The 27,422-nt window shown below is 40.0% G+C and overlaps 1 protein-coding gene across 6 annotated transcripts in view; it reads left to right on the forward strand.

Moving 5' to 3' along the window:
- MCTP1 (multiple C2 and transmembrane domain containing 1) overlaps positions 1-27,422 on the forward strand; it is a 189,411-nt gene that overhangs the window by 109,521 nt on the left and 52,468 nt on the right. For 4 of the 6 annotated variants that reach the window (XR_003538401.1, XM_027708764.1, XM_027708766.1 and 1 more), the window contains one exon: positions 26,606-26,725. The exons of 1 other annotated variant lie outside the window; for it this stretch is intronic. Coding sequence is in view for 4 of the 5 variants with exons in the window: in XM_027708764.1 (XP_027564565.1) it covers positions 26,606-26,725 (120 nt within the window). In the remaining variant the exon portion in view is untranslated. Of the gene's footprint in view, positions 1-12,482; positions 12,658-26,605; positions 26,726-27,422 lie in introns of those variants that run through there. One more of the 6 variants, XM_027708769.1, reaches the window with a different exon arrangement.

Below are 27,422 nucleotides of genomic sequence, written 5' to 3' on the forward strand. Positions count from 1 at the left end.
CTATCTCTGAAAGGAAAATATTTTGAATTATTACTCTGTTTTATAATGTAAAATGCATTTAATAATATCTACCTTTTTATTTTCTGTTTTTATACTACTATTGAAACTATTCCCCCTAAAAAAAGGAAAAGAAAGAAAGGATGTCAGAATTTTTTTGAAAGGCAGAATGTATTACTTTTGAATTGCATGGCTTGCCTGAGTCTTAGCCGAAGATATATACAAGAGAACACTTCTGCTGCTGCTGTTATCATTATCTGCTGGATGTATACTGCAGTGGTGTCTACAGTGTGGTGGGCACACCTTTGTTCCTGGAAGTTAACAAACTGAGCCTATGCTTCTGAATTCATATTGTTAAGTTCAATTCAAATCACTAGGGCTGTCCGCAAGAGTAAATTTACACATATGCATAAGTATTTGCCCTATCTGACCTGCCTAGGGGAGAGAAAAATGTGTAAAAGATGCAGGGAAGAAAAAGCTTGCCCTTAGATTAATGCAACTTCCCAAGCATCTCTTCATTATCTCAAAAATATTGGATTAACTGTTGGTTTTAGGCTAAGTAATTCTCTGTACAGTTGCACTGTATTGAATGAAGCTTTTTTTATACAAGAGATATAGGATAGATACATATTTAATATGGTACAAATACTTCCTGTCTTGCAACTTTCTGTATTTGCAAGACCAAGCATTAATTGTGATCTTCAAATGTGATCTTTCGATAGTTATGGCCAAGTTTATTTGTCAGCAAAAATATGCCTGAAATATATGTCTCAGAGGAGCATAGAGCTTATTTAATGTTTGTTGATTAAAAAAAAAAGCCTATTTTGCATGATTCTTTAAATTATTTAAAGAAAAAAAACGGAGAAAAATACAGACACCATTGTAAGATTTGGAATTAAATTATTAGAATAAAAATCTTTGGTATCATGGATTTTAAAAATTTTTGGTAAAACGTGTTCTTTAGCCTGAAATTAAGAGGTATTGAGTTTAGTGATAAAGCTAGTTCTGTCCTATTTCCTGATAAAAATAAGATCCTTTTTCCTGTTTTTCTGCATGTCATTCTCCACTTAAGCCTGTAGGTAGCACCCTTGCATCACACAAAAATCATTGCCGTTACTGAGAGACAATTACTATTTAGGTGGTGAAGCCTTTACTGCTGCAGACCTCTAAATGTAGCTAGTATTATTTGCATAATTTCCAGACTTTGATGACAATATGTGATCTTAAAACAGTAGATCACTCTCATGAGGAACCTCAGAGATACAGTGTTCTCTCATAATTATTTGTTTTAATGTACTGTCCCCATAATTCTTCGTTTCTGTTTCTGATTTTCTTCTCTATTCTGAAAAATACATGACACTAGTAGTCTCTTTTATCAGCTGAGTAAGGTAAACTCTGTTAATTTAACTGAACTCTGTTCATTCTTCTCACTGTGGACTTGATCCATAAGTTATACCAACCAGCAATTGACCTTAAGAGTTGCTGACTACTGACTTGGTGGTGATGGAGTTTCACTGAAACCACTGCACTGCAGGATCAGGCCACCTGAGGAGAATACCGACCTTGCTGTTAGTGCTGGGAAGGTGACCCGTTACCAATGCTGCTATTACTTGCTTTTTCAACTTCGATATCCAATGTCAAAAAATTTTAATATATGCATTACTGTTAAATCTGAGGCAGTTCAGATAGAAAATTGTTTTGCAAATAATTTTTTCCCCTCTCAGTATGTGCTTCATAATATCATTGCTTATATTTCCTGAACCCAGTGATATCATACCATCTCTTAAAATGGCAGTTTGTTTTCCTTCGCAGTTGCTCTTCAGAGTCATATAATGCAGAATGTCTGTAGGTTTATTATTTTTTTCTTAGGAGGTCGTACCAAAGAAGATGTAGTTATTATTCTTACCCATGATCACAATGTTGACATTTACTCGATTTTACTAAGATTGTGTTTAATTTTAGTGAGAATCAGTAAGTAGGGTATAACAAGAAAAAAATCACACAACGCTCTTGTTAATGTACAAGTTAATGATTTTGTCTGTGTGCTGGACTGAGATATTTGAGAAGGGAACACTGAATGTCTGAGAGAGCCTCCCATGAGCAAGCTGCTTTTTAGTCATATTGTCTGAATGCTTGGTTGTGCATTAGAAGATGCAAAGTGTGATGCAGGTGGGAGGGAACTAACCTTTGACTCACTGTAGCAGCAGGAAAAGATCCGGACTATCAGCATGGGAGTTTCCAGCCTTTCCATTTCTCACTAGAATAGAAGGAATTTTTTTGTGGATGACAGAGGCACAGATTGAATTCCCAGATGCACTGAACCACTCTTTGTCTGGGTTGGGTTTTGTTTTGGTTTGGTGGTTTTTTTTTTTAAAGCAAACCACCTCAGCTTTCAAATTGTTACAGGAACCCAAGCATTTAAAAAAAAAAACAACAAACACAAACCTGAGAAGAGAGTATTCTTTATTGGTTGTTTTGCCTTGGCAAATGCTATGTAGTTAACAAGGAAAGCTGACTTGTTTCAGCAGGCCCTGCTTCAATTTGTTGTATCACTGTCCAAGTTAGAAAGGCACTTCTGTCCGTAGCAAATGCTCATATCATGACTCATTAGACAAGGGAGTAATTTTCCAGCTCGGGGAGCAGAATGCCCAAGGGGAGGACCCCATTGTGACTGACTCTTGTCAAAGCAAAGCATATACTTGTATAGACCAGAGAAGGAAAAATGTTAGCATGAGGAAAGGAGGCTACTCCATCTACACATTAAGAAAAAACTTGTTTTAGTAATAGTTCTTTTTTTTGCTTTCCTGTCACATCCTCACAGTAATGGACATCTCTATGTCAGGTATATTATATGTAGATCATACATAGGTATCAGTTTGTGTAGCAAGATAAAACTAAAGGTGTACAGGCATGGCTGGCAGGTTTTTTTCTGCATATTGCATTCTCTTTATTTCTGTTCTCAGTGTGTTGAAAAATAAGGCTACACAAATCATGATAGGAAACTGTGTAACTGCTTGTCTGGAGGATATGCTGTAAGTTATCCTCTTTAACTTTTTCATTGTTAGATAACAGTAGGTAGAAATCTGGTGGGTTCTGTGGCAGAGAGATTACAGAGAAATACACTTATATGCCTCTCTGGTAGATTCCTCTAAACTTTAAAGAAAATCTCAAGTGAGGGTATAAAACATTACCTCATGATAAACTTATGCTAAAATTGCTATAGTGCAATTTGGGTTTTTTCTACCCTGTTTTCTCTTTCTACTTGTTTTGTCTAAGTAAACTGATTGGTTTTTAAGAGTTATTCAGAAGATGAATACTACATAGCTGTCACTGGGCATGTGGTATGGCAGCAGTGCAGAACTTGCATTTCACAGATATCAGTGTCCTGGGAATGGTATCTTAAGAAAAAATAGGCATTTTCAATGTTTGAACTAATTTAAAATTTAACTGGTAATCTATTGCAAGATGTTCTGTTCTATGATGACATTCTAGCAATTAGATCAAACTCTTTTTCAGTATTGGGATGACTCAGTACATGTGAAAGTGTTTACCTGAAATATTCTTTCTCTTGGAGAAGAATATCTTCTATTATCAGGAAGGTCCACTGAGCAAAGAACATGTGATTTGTCACTGTCAAGACACAACATCAGATTTTCAAAGGAAAAAACAGCAATGCAATCATGAGCTTTCATGAAGCATTGTAGTCCTGCTTTTAATGTATTTTTCATTTTGAAATCTGACACGGATAAACATTATTGAAGTAGTGTTTTAGGGGATTACTGGTATTATTTGTTATATCATGTGAAAAACCCACAGCTGAATTCTGTTCTCATACGGCTACTTTACATCAGGATTTCACCTGTATTGGATTCTCCACTTGCTCACACCGTTTGTGTATTGAGTTTAGGTATTTTGTTGATAAGGCTAGTTTGCTGGGGCAGACTGACAGTGACATCATCTTTATAGGGAAGGAAATATGACATGTTTTAGCAATGGCATTTTGATTCGGTTAGGCAGAGTCTAGCAGGTTCCAGAAGTCACTGCTTTCTGGATTCCTGCCATCAGGAAGGCTGTGGCTGGGTTTCTACTACCACATGCATTTCTGTCATTTATATCTATTGTCCCAGCTAAGAAAGGAGTTTCCATTTCCTACTATTGGGATGCTGTTGCCTGAAGTTTTAGTGTAGTGAAATAAAGATGCAAGAGAAGAGAACTGAAGAGGCTTACAGCCAGTTCTTTGTGATCTGAAGTCTTTGATCTTGGTGCAGTGGTTTTATAGTGGGATGTAAACACGGCTCTGTTTTTGGCTTTCTGCTCTCTGAAATAACTCGACCCTAACCGGTTAATTTTGCCTTTGTAAAAGGAAGGTCACCAGATTTTTTTTAACCCATCTGTTTTCAGAAGTCTATTATCTAAAAGCCCCTGCTGTAAAATATTCAACTGTTTGAAAAACAGCAAACAGGTTAGTTTAGAAATATCACAGATCTCACAGGTTACTACAACTTGATATGTGAAAGCCTTTTCTTATACTACTGCTATCCAATTTTTTCTTGATCCATGGTGTTTGTCCAGAAGTTGTTGTCCATCTCTGGGGTGCAAAGATGCAATCCTACCAAAGACATCTTAAAAATTATCTTTTTTTTTCTGAGTGAATATAAATTATAAATCTTTTGTTCCTGCTTTTAGAATCTTTCACCAGATATTTAATGAACTTTTTAACTAATCTGAAGTCTTCAAAAGAAAGCCAGTCAGCAGTACTACCATGTTAGAACTTGTTCTGCTCACAGACCAGAGCAGAATCATTTTACTCTGAAGTGTATTAACTTCTGCCAACAATCAGTGACTTTGCTACCCAGTTTTTTCATTTGTACAAGTAAAACATCTACCCATAGATGGAGAAATAACCCCACCCTTTAGGTATCTTAAGGATAATCACAGTTAATGATAAAGTCGTTAGCAGAAAGAGCCTTTCCAACATTGCTTTTTATAGTTTTAAACCTTGCTTCCTCTTATATATAATGTGAAACATCTTCCTCTTACTTCTCTTTTACTGGGAAGATCAAATGGTCCTGCCACTAAAAAGTTTAGTTTAGTTTTTTTCTCCTACTGGGATGAACTGTTCTCTTTCATCCTGGTACCTGCTCCAGAATCTCCTTTTGTCCCCACATTGTTAACAGTACCTGCCCTAATGGCAAAGCACCCATTCTGTTGCCCATATTCCTTTCTCAGACTGTTTATGATGAAGGAATGTGTCGCCTTTTCTGACAAGAGAAAATGCCAATAATTGTTAGGAATTATATAAAGGACATGAAGTGAAATACAGCTAATGGCGAAACCAAGTGGCTGTCTAGTAATGATCCCAAATTTGAGAAACAGGAGATCAGAGTTTTGTACCTGCCTGCCCTTGGACAATCAGCTCTGGCTTGAATTCTGATGGACTGAATTTGCTGAACCAAAGCTTAGGGGAACAAGTTTCCCACTGTTTGCTGTTAGACCATCAGAGGCACTTAGCAAATAGAAAACGACAGTCAACTCACTGTCAGAAAAGATGCCTGCTTGCTGTGATAACAGTTTTGGAAAACAAGGCAAACACAGTAGGGAAAACACATTGCTCAGGCATCACCCAAACACAAACTCCCTTATCTCAGTTGGGTTTTAGCTGGGTGCTGGTTGTTCGTGACCATCTGGAAATCATCTTATTTCCAAACCAGAAGTTGCATAGCTAAGGACCTCCACCCTAGGTGATGACTGGTCTTAAGGACAGAGCCTCATAGCTCTTGCTGGTTAACTGTGATAAAGACCTCATAATTTATCCAGTGCTTTCCAAAAGTTACAGCTCTGGTTGTATATTTTAGTGCTTCATCTTACTGAACTCTGAAATTTGACATTTTGGGTGTAGGGAATTAGTTTTCTCTTTCAGAGTTGCATGTCTGTGTTGGAAGATATACTTTTTATTTACAGAGGGTTGGCAGTATTTATATTTGTTTCGCACTCATTCAATAGGTAGTCTTGTTACCCTCTGCCTTTACCACAAATACACATGATACTTTCACATTTACTGGGGTCTCAAGCCTGAAGTCAACCCCAGGCTTCCCATCCATGCTGTCGGCAAGACAGCAGACTCAGTGTCAGATCCTGAGTGCAATGTAACTAAACCACATGGAGATGCCTGGAGACGTGGCTGTCACTGGCTCAGAGTCCAGCCATGCCTCTGTAGCCATTCTTCTTTGAGCAATACAAAGTGTGGAAGTCAACACCAGCTGAACACACCCCAGAAGTGCTGCAGATACCACCTCAGTTTTCCTTGGATACTTCTGTGACCCGTCCTCAATTGTCATGCTTTGAAATCTTGCTTAAACCTTTTGTAGGTGTGTGAGCCATCTTCAGCTATTTTTTTCCCTGTCTTATCTCTTTTATTACTCTTCAGTAGTATCTGTGAAGTGTTCATAAAGTAACTAGACTCAAGTTAGCAGGCCAGAAATGCATGAAATCTTTGGAATAATTTCAGTTAATATTTGAGAGTAGTGGAGATGTGTAGCTGTGAACATTTGGAGATGTGCTCTCATGTCCTGCTTTTGACATGACAGGTTATTTTCTTTGTGTTTGTGTGTGTGTGTGTGTTAAGAAAGTAGAAGTTATGAAATGGCATTGTGCTTTCTCTCAAAATAAAGATTGAAAGGAAAAAATAATTGGGTTGGGGGAAAAGACAAGAAAAGGAAAAGAAAAAGACTGTTGTCTTACGCTAGGTGATTTCAGGCCAAGTTGTTTTCCTGTAAACAGTGTAATGCCTAACTGGTTTCTACCAGGATTTTAAGTCACAATAACTTCTACCTCAGCAGCCAGTGTTGTTGGTAAAAGACACACTCTATTGACACAGATTTACCTATTAAGTAAGGAAAAAAATCTTCATTGTAACTTGAAGCAGAGGCTATTAATTTAGACTTTGTCAAAAGCAGCTTTAAAATCAAGAAGGGGACTACCTTTTGGTTATTTTTTTATAAAAAATGCTGTAATGTCTTTATGCTGTCTTGTTGTTCACTAAAAAGCTAATCCATCAAGTGAATCTGAGCCTGTTTATATCACAACTACTTTAATTGTACCTTTCTTTTTTTTCTTTCCTATCTGTCTGAATGTTTAAAAAGACCTTTTCTGTCCAAGTCTAAGCGATGGAAGACCTAAATCAATCCTAAATGGCAACCACTTGTTACAGTGTTTCGTGTGGTTGTGTGTTAATTAGCTGAAGTAGATTATCCCCTGGTGTGTGGCATAGTGTTTGTAGTAACTTTCAGTGTGCATAGTTTGCAGTGGATTTAATGTTTGTTTTCACATACTGAGGCAAATTCTCAGTATGTCTTCAAATTATCTCCTTGCGGGTGTTTTTTCTGAGCTAATCCTGACAGGCTCTCCCTGCCAGATATGCCCATCTTTAAGAACAGTAGAACACTACATATGCAGGAACCTCTGTGCTTGGGGCTGTATGCAAATTTAATGCCCAACTCATTTCTGTTTCTCTTGCATGGATGACAGACATTTTAATAATAACTTTTGCGTTTCCCCATGGAAATTCCATTGTAATTCTGTATATATATGAGCGCATATATGCATTTAGTCTGTGTATGTGTTTGAATATGATACTGGGAACACCTATACTTGTAAATATGTTTTAGCCCTTATTGTGATATAGATAAAATGTATGTAAGAAAGCTTGTGACAAGAATGCAGTCGTCAAACAGCTCTTTATTAGAGATGTAGCTAGATCCCAGAGAGACTTATCAGATACTAAAAAATAGCATGGAAAATGTGATAAACAAGAAATTGACATTGAAAATAATTCTACAGCATTTGGGGTTTCATGGCTTCATAGGGTAGCAAGAAGCAAGAGCATAGGAAATAAGCTTTTGGTTTCTGATGTTTGAAGCAAGTACAGTCAGAGTAAATGATATTCCAGCAACTGCAAATAGAGCTTTCTCCAGATGTGTCACCATCTTCATGATTGAAATGAGTTCTCAGGTGCAACAGGTTTTGGAAGAGCTGGGAGTAGCTGAAGAGCTACTAACTATTTTCTGCTTTTTAAATGCAATAACCACAGTGTGAGTGCTTACACTCCAACATTTGTATATAGGCGCTGAAATAAAAAGTGACTTGGCTGGCAGGGGTGCAGCCCAGTGTATCCCCATTCCCTCCTTTATTCCTCTGTATGTGATTTTGCATGTGGAGGCGTGCTTCTGTCTGAAAGGAATTACATGAGGAAAGGATTGCATCCTTACCCCAAATGGAACATAGGAGATGTACTTTTTCCCCAATCTCTGTGAAACCAGCTTTCAGTTATGCTGGTTTATATGTTTAAGTTCAGGTTGTACAAAAGTCACTCTTCAGAAGAACTTTGAAACAGAAATTACAGAAATATGGGAAGATGTTTTAAAGATATTTTAATGCAGGGAATTCATACAAACAGTAAACACTATTTTACTATTTTTTATTTTAATAAGAATTCTTTTTCTCTGCATTTCATTGTCTACCTGTATGCCAAAGATATGTTTCCATAAATCTTTTCTTCTTCTTCTCCTCCAGTAGTCATCATTCACACTGCATTTGGGGGCTTAAAAAGCCATCTTTATTGGCATACTATTTTTACTTTAGTACACTACTAAAAAACTGATTCTTCTCTTTTTTTTTTCCTGCTTGAGGTGCAAATGACAATTTCATGGTGGTGATGTGCAGAAGTATTCAAAGATTGCCATCACAGTCAAGAAAAAGTTCTTGAAAACTAATAGTAAATATGTTCAAATATAAAAAATATACTGTAGAAGTAATTCAACCAGTTGTCTGTCTTTTCATTCTTAGAAATGAAATTGCTATTAATATGGAGAGATATGACTAAACCTATGTGTATATGTAGTTGCAAAATATACATATATATATAATATAAAAATTTTATTTTTCTCTGACTTGTGACACTATCTGTTTTGGAGTGATATTAAAGAAAATTCAAGAAAGTATTTCACAATTGTGGTTTATTCAATATAAGATGTTATACCTCATCAATTTTAATGTTATTTCACAAATAATGAACACAACTTTGTTGCATTGTATGTAATAAAGTGACAGGAATAAAAGAAGTGATATAATTATCTGATGAGATTTTGATGCTGCCATTATTTTTGTAGCTGCACAGTTTCAAAACATAAGCAATACATACAACTTTCCAAAATGTTAGTTACTTCAACATGTTTTTATACTTACTAGTGTTACTTCTCTTTTTGACTTCATTATATGATGTCCTCCTTTGTCTCAGATTGTATTTCTTCTGTGGTGTATTTTATCTTTCATAGTGCTATATAAAAAAATCCCTACACCTTTAGTTCTCATACTGTGATTTGTTGTCACTTTCCATAGTGAGTGCTTCCCAGTTATAAATCCACATTAAACAGCATGTATTTAAAAGTTTGATGATAAAGATGTGTGATAGTATGGAAGAAAATGTGATAACTTAAAATGGCCTGTGATTTCAAGAACCTGGGAAGCAATCCTCTAGGTAGTACAGACGCAGAGGTGTAGCCGTATCTTGTATAATTGGAAGGTAAGGTAAATAACTCATGGCACGCTGTCTCATGCAGTTTTCATACAAGTTTCCAAGTTAAACTACTGGCTAGTTAGCTGTAGATGCAGCATCAAAACAAACCCCTCTGACTTCTTAATATCGTCTTATACATTCTGAAATCATGTAGGAAGAAAGGATACTCTAATAAAGCGAAAGGAGACCAAAAGAAAATTTTCCAGCCCTGTCTGTAAAATTAAGAGTTGTTTTCCTTTCAATAAGAGTAAATATTGTGTATCATTTTTACCCAGGCAAAACAAGTACAAAGTAGAAGACAGATTCTCTGCTTTGTCTCATTTCATAACTGTGCAAAGGTGTAAATGATCAAATGAGGTACTGAGGAATGTAACCTCATCCCATTAATAATATTACTAAATAATATATGTGTCCCAAAGGACCTATGTAAAAGGTGTAAAAATGTAATTAAAAAATGTGTGGAGAAAAGATTACTGTGCTATATAAACATATAGTTATATCTGAATGTGTATATATATATAAAATTATTTATGCACATAATGTGTATTCATCTCTTTCTTTGGAGCTCATTCATTTCTGTTTCAGGTTGGTATGTGTTATTTTTAGTGCTCTGGCAAGTATCCATGTCACCAGTATTTAAAAAAAAAAGGAACTGTGGAATAAGACACCAGTATGTCTTTATTGGTTAAATTACCCAAAAGGTTTTCAAAGACACAGGAAGAAGTTTCATGCTTTTAAAACGTAAAGAGAGGCTTTGGGAAGGGACTCTTGATAGTTGTTTTACTTTTGGATGAACCATACAGCCCTTTAACAAGGAAGACAGCTTTTGCGATTGTCTCAGATCTCCATAGAGACTTTGGCCAGTAACTCGGACCCTGTTCTGGTTATACACCTAAATTCCTTCTTTCTACCTTATGTTTATTATTGGTTATTTCTGAAGTGCTGTCTACAGTTAAAGTCCATCTGTAATTTTCTGAATTGCCTTTGACTTTGTCAGTCATAGCATTCTGGGGCTGAAACTTCATTGAGCTGTATTCAATGTAGTCATGTGGTGTATTTGTTTCTGATTTACAAAAATTATATCCTTACCTTAAAATACTTGCAACCATTTTGACACTGTATTCCTGTATTTTTTAATTTGTCAGGACTTCAAGAAAAGAGGTTCATTTCTGATATTGGTGGTTTGCCTATTGTTTTCTGTCTATGCAAATATGGAAATGGCCCTAGCTTACACTAGCAGAAGTTTACATTGGATATTAGAAAAATTTCTTCAAGGAAAGGACTGTCAAGCACTGGAACAGGCTGCCCAGGGCAATGGTGGAGTCACCATCCCTAGAGGTATTTAAAAGACGTGTCGATATAGCACCTAGGTGCAGGGTTTAGTGGTGCACTTGGCCACAGTGGGTTAACGGTTAAACATGATGATCTTAATGGTCTTTTCAAACCTAAGTGATTCAGTGATTTTATATTGGCCAGCTCCTGAAAGTTACCCTGCCTGTGTATTGTGCTAGTTTGACTCTGGGAGGACACAAAGTGCCCACCAACACCACTCCATCACTGCCTATCACAGCTGGACAGGGGACAAAAAATGTAAGAAAAAGCTCAGGGTTTAAGATCACTGGGCAATAACCGTCATAAGTAAAAAAGACTCAGCTTGGGGAAATTAGTTGAACTTATTGACAATTGAATCCGAGTAGGATAATGAGAAATAAACCCAAATCTTAAAACACCTTTCCCCACCCCTCCTTTCTTCATGGGCTCAACTCCACTCCCACATTCCTCCTTCTCCCCAGTGGTGCACAAGGGCCACGAGGACTGTGGTCACTTCATCACACATTGTCTCTCCCACTGCTGCTTCCTCAGGGGGAGAACTCCTTGCACTCTTCCCCTGCTCCAGCATCCCTCCACAGTCCTCCATAAAGTTCTTCAATGTGAGTGTATTGGGTTTGCGTGGCCAGGTTTTGATAGGCGGGGGGGGACTACAGGGCAACTTCTGTGAGAAGCTGCTAGAAGCTTCTCCCATGTCTGGCAGAGCCAATGCCAGCCAGCTCCAGAATGGATCTGCCACTGTTCAAAGCCAAACCACTCAAACTATAGTAACACCTCTATAATAACATATTTAGGAAGGAGAAGAAAAAGTTATTGCGCAGATGTAATTGCAACCAGGGAATAGTGAAGTGAGAATATGCAAGAGGAACAACTATGCAGACACCAAGGTCAGTGGAGAAGGAGGGGAAGGAGGTGCTCCAGGCACCAGAGCACCTACAGTCCATGGTGAAGACCTTGGTGAAGCAGACTGTCTTCCTGCATCCCATGGAGGACCATGGGAATGCAGAGATCCACCTGCAGCCCTTGGAGGATATCCATGCTGGAGTAGGGTCCTGGTAGGAACCAGACCCATGGAGAGAGGAGCCCACACTGGAGCAGGTTTCCTGGTAGGACTTGTGACCCTGTGGGGAACCCACATTGTGACAGGCTGTGCCTGAAGGACTGCACCCCGTGGAAGAATCACCCATGTTGGAGCTGTTTGTGGAGAGCTGTTGTCCATGGGATGGACTCATGTTTGAGAAATTCATGGAGGACCGTCTCCCATGGGAGGGAGCTCACACTGGAGCAGGGGGAAGACTCTTCTCCCTGAGTAATGGCAGAAACAACCTGTGATTGTGTTGGTTTGAACTTCCATAACCCCTATTCCCTGTCTCTCTAGGCCACTGGTAGGGCAGGAAGTAGAGCTCGGGAAGGTGTTTTTAAGATTTATTTTACTTATCATTATCCTGCTCTGATTTTGTTAGTAATAAATTCAGTTAATATCCCTGATTTGAGTCTGTTTTGCCCCTATTCAGTGAGTGGTCTCTCCCGGACCTTATCTCAACCCATGAACTTTTCATTATGTTTTCTCTCCTCTGTCCAGGTGTGGAGGGGAATGATAGAGTGGCTATGGTGGGTGCTTGGCATCCAGCCAGGGTCACTACGGTGAGTCCTTCCCATATGGGCTGCAGTTCTTCACAAACTGCTCTAGCATGGGTCCGTTCCCACACTGTCCTTCAGGAACAGACTTGCTCCTGTGTGGCTTCCCTGTGGGGTCACATGTCCTGCCAGTAAACATGCTCCAGCTGATCTCATCTGTCCATGTGGCTACAGATCCTACCAGGACCTGTAGCAGGATTCCTACAGAGTCACAACCTTCCTCAGGGATCCAGCTGCTCTGGTGTAGGGTCCTCCATGGGCTGCTGGTGGATATCTGCTTCACTGTGGACCTCCATGGTTTTCAGGGGGACAACCTACCTCACAGTGGGGTGCAGAGGAATTTCTGCTCCAGTGTCTGGAGCATTTCCTCCCACTCCTTTTTTGCTGACCTGGGTGTTTGTGGAGTTGCTTCCCTCACATATTCTCACTCTTCTCTCCAGCTGTGGTTGTATGGTTTTCTTTTTCCCCTTCTTAAATATCCCAGAGGTGCTGGTACCATCACTGATGGGCTCAGCCTTGGCCAGCAGCTCCATCTTGGAGCTAGCTGGCATTGGTGCTATTGCAGGTGAGTGAAACTTCTGGCACCTTCTCACAGAAGCCACACCTACAGCCTCCCCACTACCGAAACCTTGCCACACAAAACCAGTACAATGTGTTCATCTGGCTGCAATCTCCTTCTGTAGACCCTTTTCTCCTACCAGCAGCCTTGGTGCTCTGTTCTGAAGCACCGAGGGCTGCAAATGGTCCTATGTGGGGGAAGTACACATGCGGAAAATGGTGACTAGAAAATCCCGTGTGTTTTTGTTCTCCTTTCCAGGCAAATAAAAGGAATAGGGATCCTGATTTGAAGCTAGAGCTTTTTTGGGAAGGAAGGGTAGTGATGTTAATGAGTGCCTGTGGATAAGAATCAGGGGAAAGGCTAACAAGGTGGACATTCTGGTGGGAGTCTGTTACAGACCACCCAACCAGGATGAAGAGGCAGATGAAGTATTCTGTAAGTGGCTGGCTGACATTTCATGATCGCCAGCCCTTTTTCTGGAGGAAGACTTTAGCTTGCTGGATGTTTGCTGGAAACTCAGCACAGCAGAGAGGAGACAGTCTAGGAGGCTCCTGGAATGTGTGGAAGATAACTTCCTGGCTACAATTGAAATTTTATTTCTGTCCCTTTAACTCTCACAGTTGGCAGTGTCGGTTTTCCTACAACCAAACAACTTACTTTATCAAAGGTTGCATTTCCTAATATCCTAATGGTCCTTTTATTTTGATGGTTTCGTTTTTCTGTCATATCAATGAAGATGAGCACAGTTTAAACACTTGGGAGGTTTAAGTAGTTCACATTCAGGATTTTTAACGTAAGTGACTTACTTTTCTTTGAAAAAAAGTTATTGTTTTCTACTTTGCATTCAAAAAAGCAAGTCTGCAAGTCTTGTATTTTCCAGTATTTGGGTAATGGTGACTATTTCTACCCTATTATAGTTTTTATAGTGTTTTTTTAAAGTGTTAAGTAGTTTTTCTTCATCTGCAAAAGTGGATGGAAGATAAGGGAATGAGCAGATTAAGAAAAAAGTTAATTTTAAGTGAGCAGATTAAGAAAAAAGCATAACATTTGGAACAACTTCCATATAGATGTCTGGGGACTAAGTATGTTGCTTGGACTACAGTGGATGTACAGTGAAGCCATTCTAATTCAGCTGAAGAAGGTACCAAATATTTTTTCCCTATATGTAGTTTAATAACTTTTGCTGGACAATTTACAATCTTCAGGAATATGGGAGGAACAGGAGGCAGGTTCAAAGTCTGTCAGTCTCTCGAGTTGTAAGAAAGGAAAGAGGAAATAACATCGTTTCATTCTCGGATTATCTAAAGAAATTACATTTTTCAAAATGCCTACAAAATGAAGATAAATGTGAATATGTAGATCCCTGGTTGTGTATGATCTTTTTCAGCACAACATAGTTTAAAACTGTGCAGAGCTCTTTAACTCACCATTCCGTTCCGCATAAATAGCTGCAGTTATCTAGCAGGATCCATGTTGTGATTTTGCACTTCTCCCGAAGTCAACATTTTGGATTTTTCTTCTAAAATGGCATGTACATTTACACTTTCAACAGTCCCACCCTCATAGCAGTGAAATTGTAAGAGGAGAAATCTGCTAGATTCTGAATTTTTGTGTAAGAAGAACATAAATATAAATTTGTGACATAGATCTGTGTGTGCAAAAAAAGTTTAAATAGTTATGTGAAATGTACTTTTTAGAAATATCTTTCATAGTATGACACCACCAACAGAAATGGCGTGTGTGGTTCTGAAACAGCCAATGTTAAGAAATTTTGAAATTGGAAAAGATGAGATTGAATTCCAAAACTGGAAGATGTATCTTCAGTGGGGAGAGGACCAAAGTAAATCTATTTTAAAAAACCCAGAGTAAAGTTGGACAGTTAGAATTACGAACAGGCTGGAATCTTTCTCCTGATGACTACCCATCTCAGCAAAACTGAGCTAAAAAGAATAGGTCAATCTGAGTGTTATATATTAAACCAAAGCAGAATCTAGGCAAACTTGATATCCACAAGCCCATGAGTGCTGAGAGAGCTGGCAGACACCATAGCAAGGCCTCTCACAATCATCTTTGAAAGGTTGTGATGATCCGGAGAGCTACCTGAGGATTGGAAGAGAGCAAATGTCTACCTAGTCTTTAAAAAGGGCAAGAAGGAGGACCCAGGGAAATATCGTCCAGTTAGCCTCACCTCAATCCTTGGAAAGGTGATGGAGCACCATCTTGTAGATGATGATGGAGAGCAGTGGATTTTGTCTACCTTAACTTCAGTAAGGCTTTTGACACTATCTCTCACAATTTCCTCATAGACAAATTCAGAAAGTGCGGACTGGATGAGCGGACAGTGAAATGGATTGAGAACTGACTGATAGGCAGATTGCAGAGAGTCCACAGGATCCACTTGCAGGCCTGTCAGTAGTGGTGTCCCCCAAGGTTCAATACTGGGCCCACTATTGTTTAACTTATTCATCGATGACTTGGATTAAGGAGTGCTCCTCAGCAAATTCGCTGATGGCACAAAGCTGGGAGGAGTGACCAGTAACCCAGAGTGCTGTGCAGCCCTTCAGAGGGACCTCAACAAGTTGGAAAAATGGGCAGAGAAAAACCTTCTGAAATTCAACAAAGGCAAATGCAGGGAATGCACCAATACGGGTTGAGGGCTAACTTGCAAAGTAGCTCTGCAGAAGAGGAGCTGGGGCCCCTGGTGAACAACAAGCTGTCCATCAGCCAGCAGTGTGCCCCTGTGGCTAAGAAAGACAATGGAATCCTTGGAAGCATTAGGAAGAGCATTGCCAGCAGGTCAAGAAAGGTGATCCTGACCTTCTGCTCAGCTCTAGTGAAGCCACATCTGGAGTGCTGTGTCCAGTTCTGGGCTCCTCAGTACAAGAGAGACATGGAGCTCCTGGAACGGGTCCAGCAAAGGGTGGCAAGGGACTGGAATGTCTCTCTTATGAGGAAAGGCTGAGAGAGTTGGGCCTGTTTAACCTTGAGAAGAGATGACTGAGAGAGGACCTCATCAGTGTCAATGAGTACCTGAAGGGAGGGTGTCAAGAGAATGGATCCAGGCTCTTCTCTGTACTGCCAGGCAATAGGACAAGAGGCAACAGGCAGAAAATGATGCACAGTAAGTTGCATGTGAACATGAGGAGGAACTTCTTTACTGTGAGAGTGACCGTGTACTGTAACAGATTGCCCAAAGAGGTTGTGGGGTTGTGGAGTTTCTCCCACTGGAGATATTCAAGAACCATCTGGACACAATCCTGTGCAGTGTGCTCAAGGATGAGCCTGCTTGAGCAGGGAGTTTGGACCAGATGACCCACTGTGGTCCCTTCAAACCTTACCCATTCTGTGATTCTGTGAAATCAACCTGGGGACAGGCATTAAAAGCACTTTTTTAGTTGTAGACCAAGACTGTAGAACAGTCTTCTAGGTACTGTCACTTACACAAAGATATGGGTCATTCAGTAGACAATTAGGTATTGTTCAGAAAATATGGTATTAAAATGGAATGGAGGTTCAGTGAACCTAGTAGCCCCATTCTCAGACATGCCTTTGATGTATTGTATCCTAGTTGGTCATTTGTCATTTGATGCCAGGTGTTATTGCCCATAGGAAAAATACTATCAATTCCTCTTAGTTTGTCAGCATTTTAGCAGTCTGACAGAACAAATCCATCTTTAAGAGCCCTGTGAATGGCAAGAGGCTGCGTGTATGGGAATTACCTCAATGAACCATATTTGCCTTTCTAATTTTATCCTGAATACTGACTACACAGCTCAGAAAGTCTCAAGTGAAGGGGAAATAAATGACCCAAGAGATTCCACATCTTGTAAATATTTTTGGAGGGTGTAATTTTTATTTCCACCCAAGTTTTGTCATTGATTACACTAGCAGCTGGTTACAGAAATACAAATTTTATATCCTGAATCCATGTGCTGTTTAAAGTGGCACTGCATTCATGCTCTGAGGTTTGCATTCTTGAAGTTGTTGGCATTCTCAAAGTAAAGTTTTTAGTACTTCTAAAAAATGGTTGTGAAACATCTGTTAGAAGTTGTAAAGAAAAAAGTAAAAAATTAAATGAAAATTTTCAGGCTTTTAACTGGAACATTTTGTTGGTGCTGACAGTCTTATAGAGGGGCAATGTACATTATGATGTGGTTGGAAAATGGTGTCATCATTAAGGTTGTTCTGGCACTAGGTGTGTTTCACAAACAAACTGGGTGGATTGATGCACATCGTGTCAGAATGGTTTCTGTAGTAACTACTGGTACATCATGTTTAGATGAAAGGAGTGAGATGAAATAGAACCTTGGGTTTGTTGTACAGATTATCAACATGGAAAAACCATGACCAAAAATGTCCTATGTGGTAAGAAATTTTTTTTTTTTGGTGTGTTCTTCTACATATGGGACCCAAGTGCTCTAATGAGTGCTACTGTAGGTCTTTCAATACATCAAAATACGTCAAAAGCCCCATTAGGGCTGGCATTAAATTAATACTTCATCTCTTCGGTTAAGATCTTGTTTTACTTGTCATGGAAGTATCTCCATTTTCTCTTTCTATATGAAATAAATAGAAAGAATGATTATAAAAGCGTAAATTGCAGTGAATGCAATTCTTCTAATTCCAGCAAAGAGGAAAATTAGGGCAAATTAGGAAATCCCGTAAGTTTGTTTCTGAGTTAAAGGAAAATTTCTTAGAGTGTAAAAAATACTAATTATTCTGTTTTTTCAGATTACCAAGATCTTAGGCATTTTAAAAAGATAACCAACATAAATCCAAGGTTGAACTGAAAATCTGTCAAAATAAAGCAATGGGAATTAAATAATTTTTTCTGTATTTTTTTTTACACATTCAATGCTTTTGCTATTTTCAGTTTGACTTTAGCCTGTGTACAGAAAAATGGAGTAACAGATAATGTGTTTGAGACTCAAACCTTTCTGACTCCACCTTCTCCTGGCAGTCAGGTAATTGAAACTAAAATTGCAAGACTTATGAGAGGAACTGTGGAGGATGCTTTAGAATATGTTTAAAAGGCATATTTCTTCCAGATTTACCTGAATGAAGGCACTGCATTTGGAATGAATTCCCATAAGTTTTTACAATAATGCTAGTGTGTTTGAGATCTGATATAGCTAAAAGAAATGCTTCCTTTTTAATTTTTTTTATTAGAAGTGTTATACAAGATCAGAGGAGCTGTGATTGCTAGAGGTAATTGACTACTTTTGTAATGGAAGAAGCTGCTGTCTCTCCAAAGTATAATACAAAATACTATTATTTGTATATAATACAAAATGTTTCTAAGGATTTGGTGGTATAAAACACCAGGCAGGATTTTACTGTCCTTAAAACCTGGAGTACTTGGTAGACAGTCTGTACCATGCAGATATGTGGGTTATCTCTCATTCTTTCTAGTCTTGTGAGAATACATACAAGGGATAAAGCCTCAGGTAGTACAGCTGTCCTTTTAAGCTTAAAGGGTAAATGGATGATCTTGATATTAAAGTGTAGTATTTGGAGCTGCAGTTGTCGTCTGTTTGTGATTGTGCCAAAATGCTGTGCAGCCAACCTTTGTGTTTCCAGGGTAATCAAGAGATTGGTCACGAATATAAAGGCAAGGATATAGGTAAGACGTAAATGAGGCTGTAAGAATGTTCTGTGAAAATGATCAGAGAAAGCCACGACTTGAAGAGGAGACTGCAGCATGAGTGGTGTGCGTCATGTCAGATGATGGCAGTGGGGGATGTCTGTGTCTTGCCACACTGCCCATCACATTACAGCTCATGGCTCTGGGTGCTGCCACTGCAAATCTCTGGTCCACCAAACTCAGGCATTTCTACTTTTCTCAGAAACTTCTCGAACAGGAATTCTTGCAGCCCTCCCTTGTCATATCCTCTGCTCTCTCCTGTACCTGAGGATGGGGTCGGTGACTCCTGTGAGGGATAATTCTTTTTTTTATGTGCTCTTCTCTGCTAGCAATCAAAACAGAAACAAAAGAAAAAAAGGAAAAGAACTGGGAAACACAGGGGTTAATGCTGTGAAGTCTGTGGGTGCAAACAGGATTTTGTTAAAAGTGAAATGAAATTGGGTGGAGGTAGATAAAAAGAAATCTGAAATAATTGTTTTGTAGAACATGGCCTTTCCACATAGGCAGAAATCTTTCGCTTCGCTTCAGTCTGAAGATAGTCAAAAAGAGAATCTCGTCTCTTAATTAGAAAGAAAAATACTCATCAAACACATCTCATCACTGGAAAGCTAATGATTCACAGCTGCTAGTCTGAAAGGGCAGGCTTTTTTTCTGAACAGTAGGAAGCGTTAATCATTTTGGATGAGATTTCTTTTTAAAATATACTGTAGTTTTCAAAAGAATAGGATATTCAATATCCTAACTTAAATTATTTTTTGAAGTGTTGTACACCAGGGATAGTGTCATGTGTCTCCCTGAATGATCATTTAATGCAAGTGTCGCTCACTAAGAGTATCAACTGATGTGATATTGTAAATGGCCAGTTCATGCCTGTGACTCTGAAAATCTTGATCTCATGGGGGAGAAGAAAAAGTCCTTTCTTATATTCTTCTGTGTAGGAAATGGCAGCTATATTAAACTGTAACCTTTGAGACTCCCACTCCTCTCTTAAAATAGTTAGCTTGCTTCAGTAGTGATGAGGATCCTTTTTAGACAGAGTTAGAGCCATTATTTCCTTAGAAGATATCATGCCAGATACAGTCCATGTTCCACTGGATGCTTTATAGGCATGGGCAACTTGCAAAACTGTCCCCTTGTACTTGTTCCTTAGCTTTTTCTGGTTTGGGGGGTTTTTTTGGTTGGTTGTTTCTTTTTGTTTGCTTTTGGAGGTTTTGTTTGTTTGTTTTGTTTTTGGTTGTTTATTTGTGTCTGGCCTATACTTGTTTAAGGGATGGATAGGTTTATTTCTCCATCATGCATGAAGGTTTCTACATACCACTTCCCTTCTTCTCTTTCACCCCAGCTATCAGGCTTTTTATGTGTAAGGACTAAATCCCTGAGTTTTCTTGATGTTCTGCACCAGATTTTGGGTTTGCTCATGTTTACTTAAAGGTTTTGTCTGATACTGGAAATCTGCTTGTTTTCTCCATTTGCTTTTCATGAGTGCATTTCTTGTCTGGGAAGGATAGCGAGGCCATTTGTTTTGCAATGGCATCACTGCAGATCTCACACAGCACACATCTCATTTGTGTTGCACTGTTTTGCTAGTGCCTGGCTGAGACAGGTGCCTTAAAGGAGGAATTGGTAAAAATTCAGCTGGACTAGATGGAAATTAAGGTGGCAGATCAGGGAAATCATCTTCAGGAGATGGCAGGTGTAATATTCACACTTTCGAAAGGTGTATCCATACAAGTTGTAAAGTGGTAATATCTTAATATAATTTTTTACTGGCCCTCAGAGTATAGTCTTATAAGGAATTAATACCATTCAAGATCATTTGGCACTTAGAAACTTCCAGTGAGAAGTGCTTGGATGAAAATTCATTGATATTCTGGAGTACAGGGTACATGATGACCGTGTTCCTCATTCTCCTGTCAGGCCCATATTTCCTGAGACTGTGTAAGTTGTTAGCTTCTTTTCTCTCTGGGGACGGGGATTGAATAGTACTTCATTTTCTTTCCATCTTTTTAACCAAAGTTCAGCTCGGACCCTAAGAAAGACTATGCATTGCCATTTATCAACAGGTAATCTCTAGTATTTGCTTTTCTAATACTTGGTACTGTTTGCTGCCTTCCAGAGCACCCTTTGGTGTGCATACATTAACTCAGGACATTTCTGGGGTTGAAGCATGCAATGATTTTTTGCTTTTCTTTTGAGACGTGAAATCTGTTATAAGTTGGCTACATCAAATTTACCACTTTTCTGTAGATAGCAAGCTCATAGAAGAGCTGTTGAATTCCATGAGCTCGTTTGCTTTTTCATTACCAGTTCTAACAGATTTCCTTTTAAACTAAACAACCTAAAAAAGGCATTTTTCTTTCAATTGAAATACTGTTAGAAGTGCCAATATACTCTTGTGAGTCATACACACTGTATGTTCAGTTATTTTCAGTATTTATTACGTTTGTCTTGCAGTTTCATAGGACTTCCATATACATAGCACTCAGTGGTAGAAAGTACACGGGTGAGGTAAGTTAGCTGATCTTGAGAGAAAAGATTTGTGGCAATGGATTTATGGAAAAAGTCCTGCCAAAGGTGGACTGGTGAAGAAAAAGAAGAAAACAGCTCAAATGTTATGGAAACAGGAGTTTTTAATGTTGTTTAAACATGTCTTAAGATGGCCCTTTTGCATTTCTGCAAAGTCACTGCTCCTTCTTCCCGACACCCTCTGTAAAGACCCCTTATCTCCCAGGCAGGAGTGTCCTGGGAAGATGTCCTAAGGTGTTCTCATTGGCCTTTTGTTAACCCTTTCTATTGGCTGTTAACTCCCTACCTTGTCGCGACGGGGAACTCTGAACTCTTAATATAAGGATCCAAAAACTCCGTTTATTGAAGATAGACAGCAGCTTAATATACACTGTATAATAGGCTCATACATATTACAGAGATTAGGCTCCTAATTGGTACTTTACTAACAGGTGATATCATCTCAACTGCCTTGCCTTGTTTACACAGGTGGCTAATCAGTTGCCTTTGTTTTGGTAATGCAACCTCTTGTTTATCACCCAGCTTCAGCATATCAAAGACACTGTTGCTTTCTCATGGCCCTGTGTCTCAGAGGTTTCACACGAGCTAAGGCAAGAAGTTCACACGAGCTAATTCCCTACATTTCCCCGTTTTTGTTTTTTTTTTTTATTTGGCACCACAAAAATCTTATTAGTAAAAACCATCGTAAACCTTTCTTAACAAGACTTAAAACCCATTGTGACATTGAACCAAAAATAGACTGTAACTTGCTTTGTGTGATCTGTTCCCCAAAAGGTGTTTGTGAATTTGTGTTCATATATATACACTTATTCATATTCACCTACACATGTATATACTTCCATTCACCCACATCCACACGGTGGCCACCAGCACTCAAACACATTTCATACAAGCATACTTCTGTGTTCCATGTCACTGCGTTCCACAAACCTAAGAAATTATAATAATTCTCCAGTACCTAATAATGCTAGAGTTTCTTAACTACACAGATAAAACTAATCAGATAGACAAGCTTTCTTCCACCAATGTCTAGTGAGCAATCCAAAGGTCACACAACACACCATGCTTAAATTCTTACTCTCTATAATTATGTGTTTTAAAAATACTAAAAATTTGTGTTTAATAAACTGTGTTCTAGTAATATTAAAACAACTGTTAGCTACAACAGCTTCTGGTGGTGTCATAGTCACTTGCAGGAATAACATCAACCTTGTTTCGAAGAACTAATTTCTCTTAAAGGCTTCATCCATCATGCAGATAACTAGAAAACACCTATGTGTAAAAACTTAGGGCTGGCAATGGCAGAGGAGTTGCAGAGAGCCCCGTCACTTTAACTTCGGGTTTGCCACAGATGTCCGCAAAAGTTTTCTGGCAGCTGTACTTGATTTTTTAAGTCTCTCTGTCTGCTCTCGTAGTTCGATGTCGTTGTCGGTGACGCGGGGAGCAGGCAGCGGCAGCAGCGCGATGGCGCGGGCCCGCTTGCGGCTTTTCTCCCCTCCTGCCGTTCCTACCGAAGCTGTCCCTCGCCGGGCTTGGTGGAGGCGGGGTCGCGGCAGCGGGAATTGCTTTCGCGAACAGGCAGGCGGCGGCAGGCACAGCCGGGCAGGCAAGGCAAGGCGCGGCGGCGCCAGCAGCGCACAGAGGCAGCGCATGGCGGCGGGGGGGGCCGTGGCAGCGGCGGGCGGAAGCGGCGGGGCTGGGGGAGCTGGGCCCGGCCGCGGCAGCGCCGCTCGCCCTGCGGCTCCCAGCGGAGGGAGAGAGGGGGGGGAGGACCGGCTCCATGCGGCAGTACATCGGAGCCGGGTTCGGCTCCAGGCAGCAACAGGGCAGCAGCTTTAGAAGCAGCGATGGGAAAAACGGCAGCGGGGGCGGCGGAAAGCTCGCCGCGGCGGGAGGCACAGCTGGCAGTGGCCTCTCTGGCGTCCTGCATAGAGCTAAAACTGTTTAGGGAAAAAGACAAACTGCCGCTGGGGCCGCCGGCCGACGATCGGGCAGAAGCCTGCACTTTGAAATTTGTCGGTAGCACGATTATTGAGATAATGAATAAAAGTTGAAAAATTGACTCGCTTTCTTTGCTTTCAATTTCGCTGCTCGTTAATGCAGCACTTTGATCTCTTCCCCTATCTGGTCCCTTATAGCATCCCGTATGGACACTTTAAAGGTAGCTTGAGCAGTAGGGATTAATAACCCTTTAAGGGCTTTTTCGTCATAATAAGAATCTCTCTCAGAGAGAATTAAACAGAGGAGCGTTCGCACGCCTCTTCTTCTTATGAAAGAGCGGACCCCATGCCCCCCTTCAGCCGCTCACCTGACCAGGGTGAGATTCCGCTTGTATTGTGGTTCTGCACGCAGCTTTAAATTCTTAACGCCGGGGGCAATGTCTCGTCTATCGTCTGTTTCTCTCGGCTCTTTCTGTTCACCCTACGTCCCTCAGAACGGCGAAGTCGGAGTCTCTGTTTGTCCAGACACCTGTTAGTTCCTTTTTAAAGTCTATACCTTAAACTCCTCGGTTTTCCGAAAAGCATTGGAGTATTGATAGTGCCGCCTGTCCCTTCATTACCTAAACAACATATTACCACGCTGTGTGCAGCCCTTTCCTCGAGACTTTGCGGCTTTGTCGGCGGGCTCCTTCTTCAGGAGTCCCGGGCGCTGGGTCCAACTATTTCGTTGCCGGAAGCGCGGAACTAAATCCCTTCGCCGTCCAAAATCCCCGAACGAGAGGCTTTCGGCGGCGGCGGGTTTGAGCTCTTTTCGCAACGTGGGACGCGGAACTAAACTCTTTCACCGTCCAAAATCCCCGAAAAAGAGGCTTTCGGTGGCGGCAGGTTTGAGCTCTTTTTCGTCCAACCCTTTCGCCTTCTTGTGCTGCACGGCAAGACCGACCGAAACTACGTCCGACCGCGGCCACGAGAACCCGACTTGGTTCTACGGAATCCGACTTGATTCCAGCCCAGAAGTCCGACTTGACTTCTAGGGACCCCCCTTGGTCCCTGTCCACGGGCGCCATTTTGTCGCGACGGGGAACTCTGAACTCTTAATATAAGGATCCAAAAACTCCGTTTATTGAAGATAGACAGCAGCTTAATATACACTGTATAATAGGCTCATACATATTACAGAGATTAGGCTCCTAATTGGTACTTTACTAACAGGTGATATCATCTCAACTGCCTTGCCTTGTTTACACAGGTGGCTAATCAGTTGCCTTTGTTTTGGTAATGCAACCTCTTGTTTATCACCCAGCTTCAGCATATCAAAGACACTGTTGCTTTCTCATGGCCCTGTGTCTCAGAGGTTTCACACGAGCTAAGGCAAGAAGTTCACACGAGCTAATTCCCTACACTACCTGATTGGTTTTTTTGTAAGACCTTACACCTGTGATTGGCCCCCTTTGACCCTCACAAGAGCCTTATAAACCCCTATCCCCCCAATAAACCTTCTCTTTCATCCGTCCCTCCCTGGTGGTCTGTGTGTGTGCTCCTTGCGGGGTCGCATGCCACATGGCGAGGGGCAGGGTGGAAGATCATGCTCCTTCCAGGTAATGGACTAACTTCCAGGGCCTGAAGGTTCCCCCTCCGAAGATTACCTAAGATATAGATTTTTTTTTTCTTCTGTGCAGCAACTTAAATTTGATAAGAGCATTTTGTTTGTTTTAACTCCAAACAAAAAGCCAGCAGAAGACTAGTGAAATCCCAATTTTATTCTTACTCAGCTTTATATACATCCTGTGACTGATTTGGGAAAATGAGCCACATTTTAGTTAATCTGAAAAAAAAGGTAGTGCTTTAGGTTTGCAAGTTTTGTGGCACTACACCCTCCTTCATTTTAGTAGGTATTAAAAATACAAATATTCAAAAGCTTAACTATTTGGATGGAAAAGGCTTCTTATGATTTAAAGATGTTTATCCAGCTGTGGTACATAGTGTGATTTGCTCTGACTTTTTTTTTTGTTGTTGTATGGGAAGAAAACAAACCTTAGTAATGACTACAGCTGGGTTTTAAGCTGTAAGGGAGGGTTTGTTCATAGGGAAAATTGGAGATAAAAATTGTTTTTGTTTGACCCCATCCAAGTGAAATTATTTTTAGTTCTTTCCTGCAAACCATGAATTTTGTAGCAACATCAGTAGAGGACAGTATCTAGACAGTGGTGTATGGAGCTGGTAGTGCAGATGGGTTTCTCCTGGTGTGCAATCCCTGTTTGGGCCCAATACTAAAGAGCAGCCCAAGTTATTTAGGTGCACATCTCTGGGAGATATAACCCAACCCGGTTTCTGGCAGCCCCCAGTCATGGAGCATTTGAGCTGTTTTGGGAAAACACTGCAACAAATGAATGCTTTCAGAGGGGTGGACTTATGTGGCTTCTCAGCATTTTTTTAAATCCCATTTTTGATGAGTCTGTGGTCATTTCAGTTTTGCTATGCTTTCATTAAAATGGTTGTACACTTCCAGCTTTTTCTGTGATTTTTTTTACTAGTTTTCCACGCAAAAGATTTTTTCAGATTAATACTTCTGCTTGTTTGTGTGACATTACTATGCCATGACCATATTCTTTCTTCTAAACAGCAAATTAATCTTTATTCACTCCTGTGCCAACTTTGCATTGCTAGAGGATTGTTTCAAAGCTAAAACCAGATTCACTGACATGTTGAGGTCTTCTTTAAATTAATCACGTTCCTGTGACCTACAAGAAAGATGGAGAGGGATATTTTACGAGGGTGCGTAGTGATAGAACAAGGAGTAATGGCTTTAAACTGGAAGAGAGTAGGTTTAAATTAGTTATTAGGCAGAAATTCTTTACTGTAAGGGTGGTGAGACACTGGAACAGGTTGCCCAGAGAAGTTGCGGTTGTCCCATCCCTGGAAGTGTTCAAGGCCAGGTTGGATGAGGCCCTGACCAGCCTGGTGTAATGGAGCATTTCCCTGCCTATGTCAGGGAGTTTGGATCTGGATGATCTTTAAGGTCCTTTTCAACCCAAGTTATTCTGTGGTTCTGTGATTCACAAAAATAACTAACCTTTCTGAGGATGTAATCTTATTTTTATGCTATTTTGCATTTTGTTGTCCACAAAAGCCTTATTTTATGAGAGAACAATTAATATTCTTCTTAGACCATACTACATAATTTTTTCTTTTCCAAGAGTTAAGGCGGGAAGCAATGGGAAGTGTAGCAGTTGTTTCATGCAGGTAAGTGTCAAGTCAGCAAAGTGGTTAAACAACTTTCCTGTTTGAGGAGAGGTGGAGTTTTTTTAGAATTGTTTTAATTTATTGGTTTTAACTGTGCATAAGAGTTTAATGTAATGCTGATTTGAATCACCTTTTTTTCCTACTCTGTCTTCTAGCTTTTTCTTTTTGTGGTCTGGAACTTTGAGCTCTACATGATACCACTGGCTTTGTTGTTGCTGCTGGCATGGAACTACTTCTTGATCGTATCAGGGAAAGATAATAGGCAACATAATACAGTAAGTCTTCTCTACTTCAAGGGCGTACGTGTCCTTTTCTTTTTTTAGCTGGGCAAAATTTTTAAACAGGATTTAAATATTACATCTTTTTGAGGATCGTTTGAAACAAGACAGTTTCAGACTGGAATGTATGCAGCTTTTCTAGCAAACTTTTTTGCTTTAAGAATTGTTGAGCAATGGAAAAGGTAGCCCAGGAAAGTACAGTAGCTGTTGGAAGTTTTCAGGACCTGGCTGGGTAGAGCTCTGAGGAACCTGATCTGACCTCATGGCTGAACCTGTTTTAAGCAGGGGATTGGAGATCTGTTCCAGCCTGAGTGATCCCCTAATGTCTAGCAACTGCAATTATTAGTGACCAGAGGAACCCACACAGCCTTGATTCCAGCACTGTTGTTACCTGTCTACATCATTGAGACTGTTGTGCTTTCAAGGGTCATCTAAAATTAAGGGTGGGATTGATAGAGGTATTCCCTAATCCCAGATGTTGTTACCTATATGGAAAAAAGCCTAAGATCAAGATTTAAAAGATGCTGTACTTAAAATACAGCTGCTACTCTCCCATTGCCTGAAATACTTAAGGCTTTTCAACCTGAAGATTTCTTAGTAACCAAAATGAGAAAGGAGAGATTTCACTTGTGAACTGTAATACACCTAATTTCTCTCTGAAATACCACCTGCCTGTGAAGATTAATTGGGTTAT

Source organism: Neopelma chrysocephalum, unplaced genomic scaffold (assembly GCF_003984885.1).
Source record: "Neopelma chrysocephalum unplaced genomic scaffold, ASM398488v2 Primary Assembly neopelma1_96523, whole genome shotgun sequence".
NCBI lineage: Eukaryota > Metazoa > Chordata > Aves > Passeriformes > Pipridae > Neopelma > Neopelma chrysocephalum.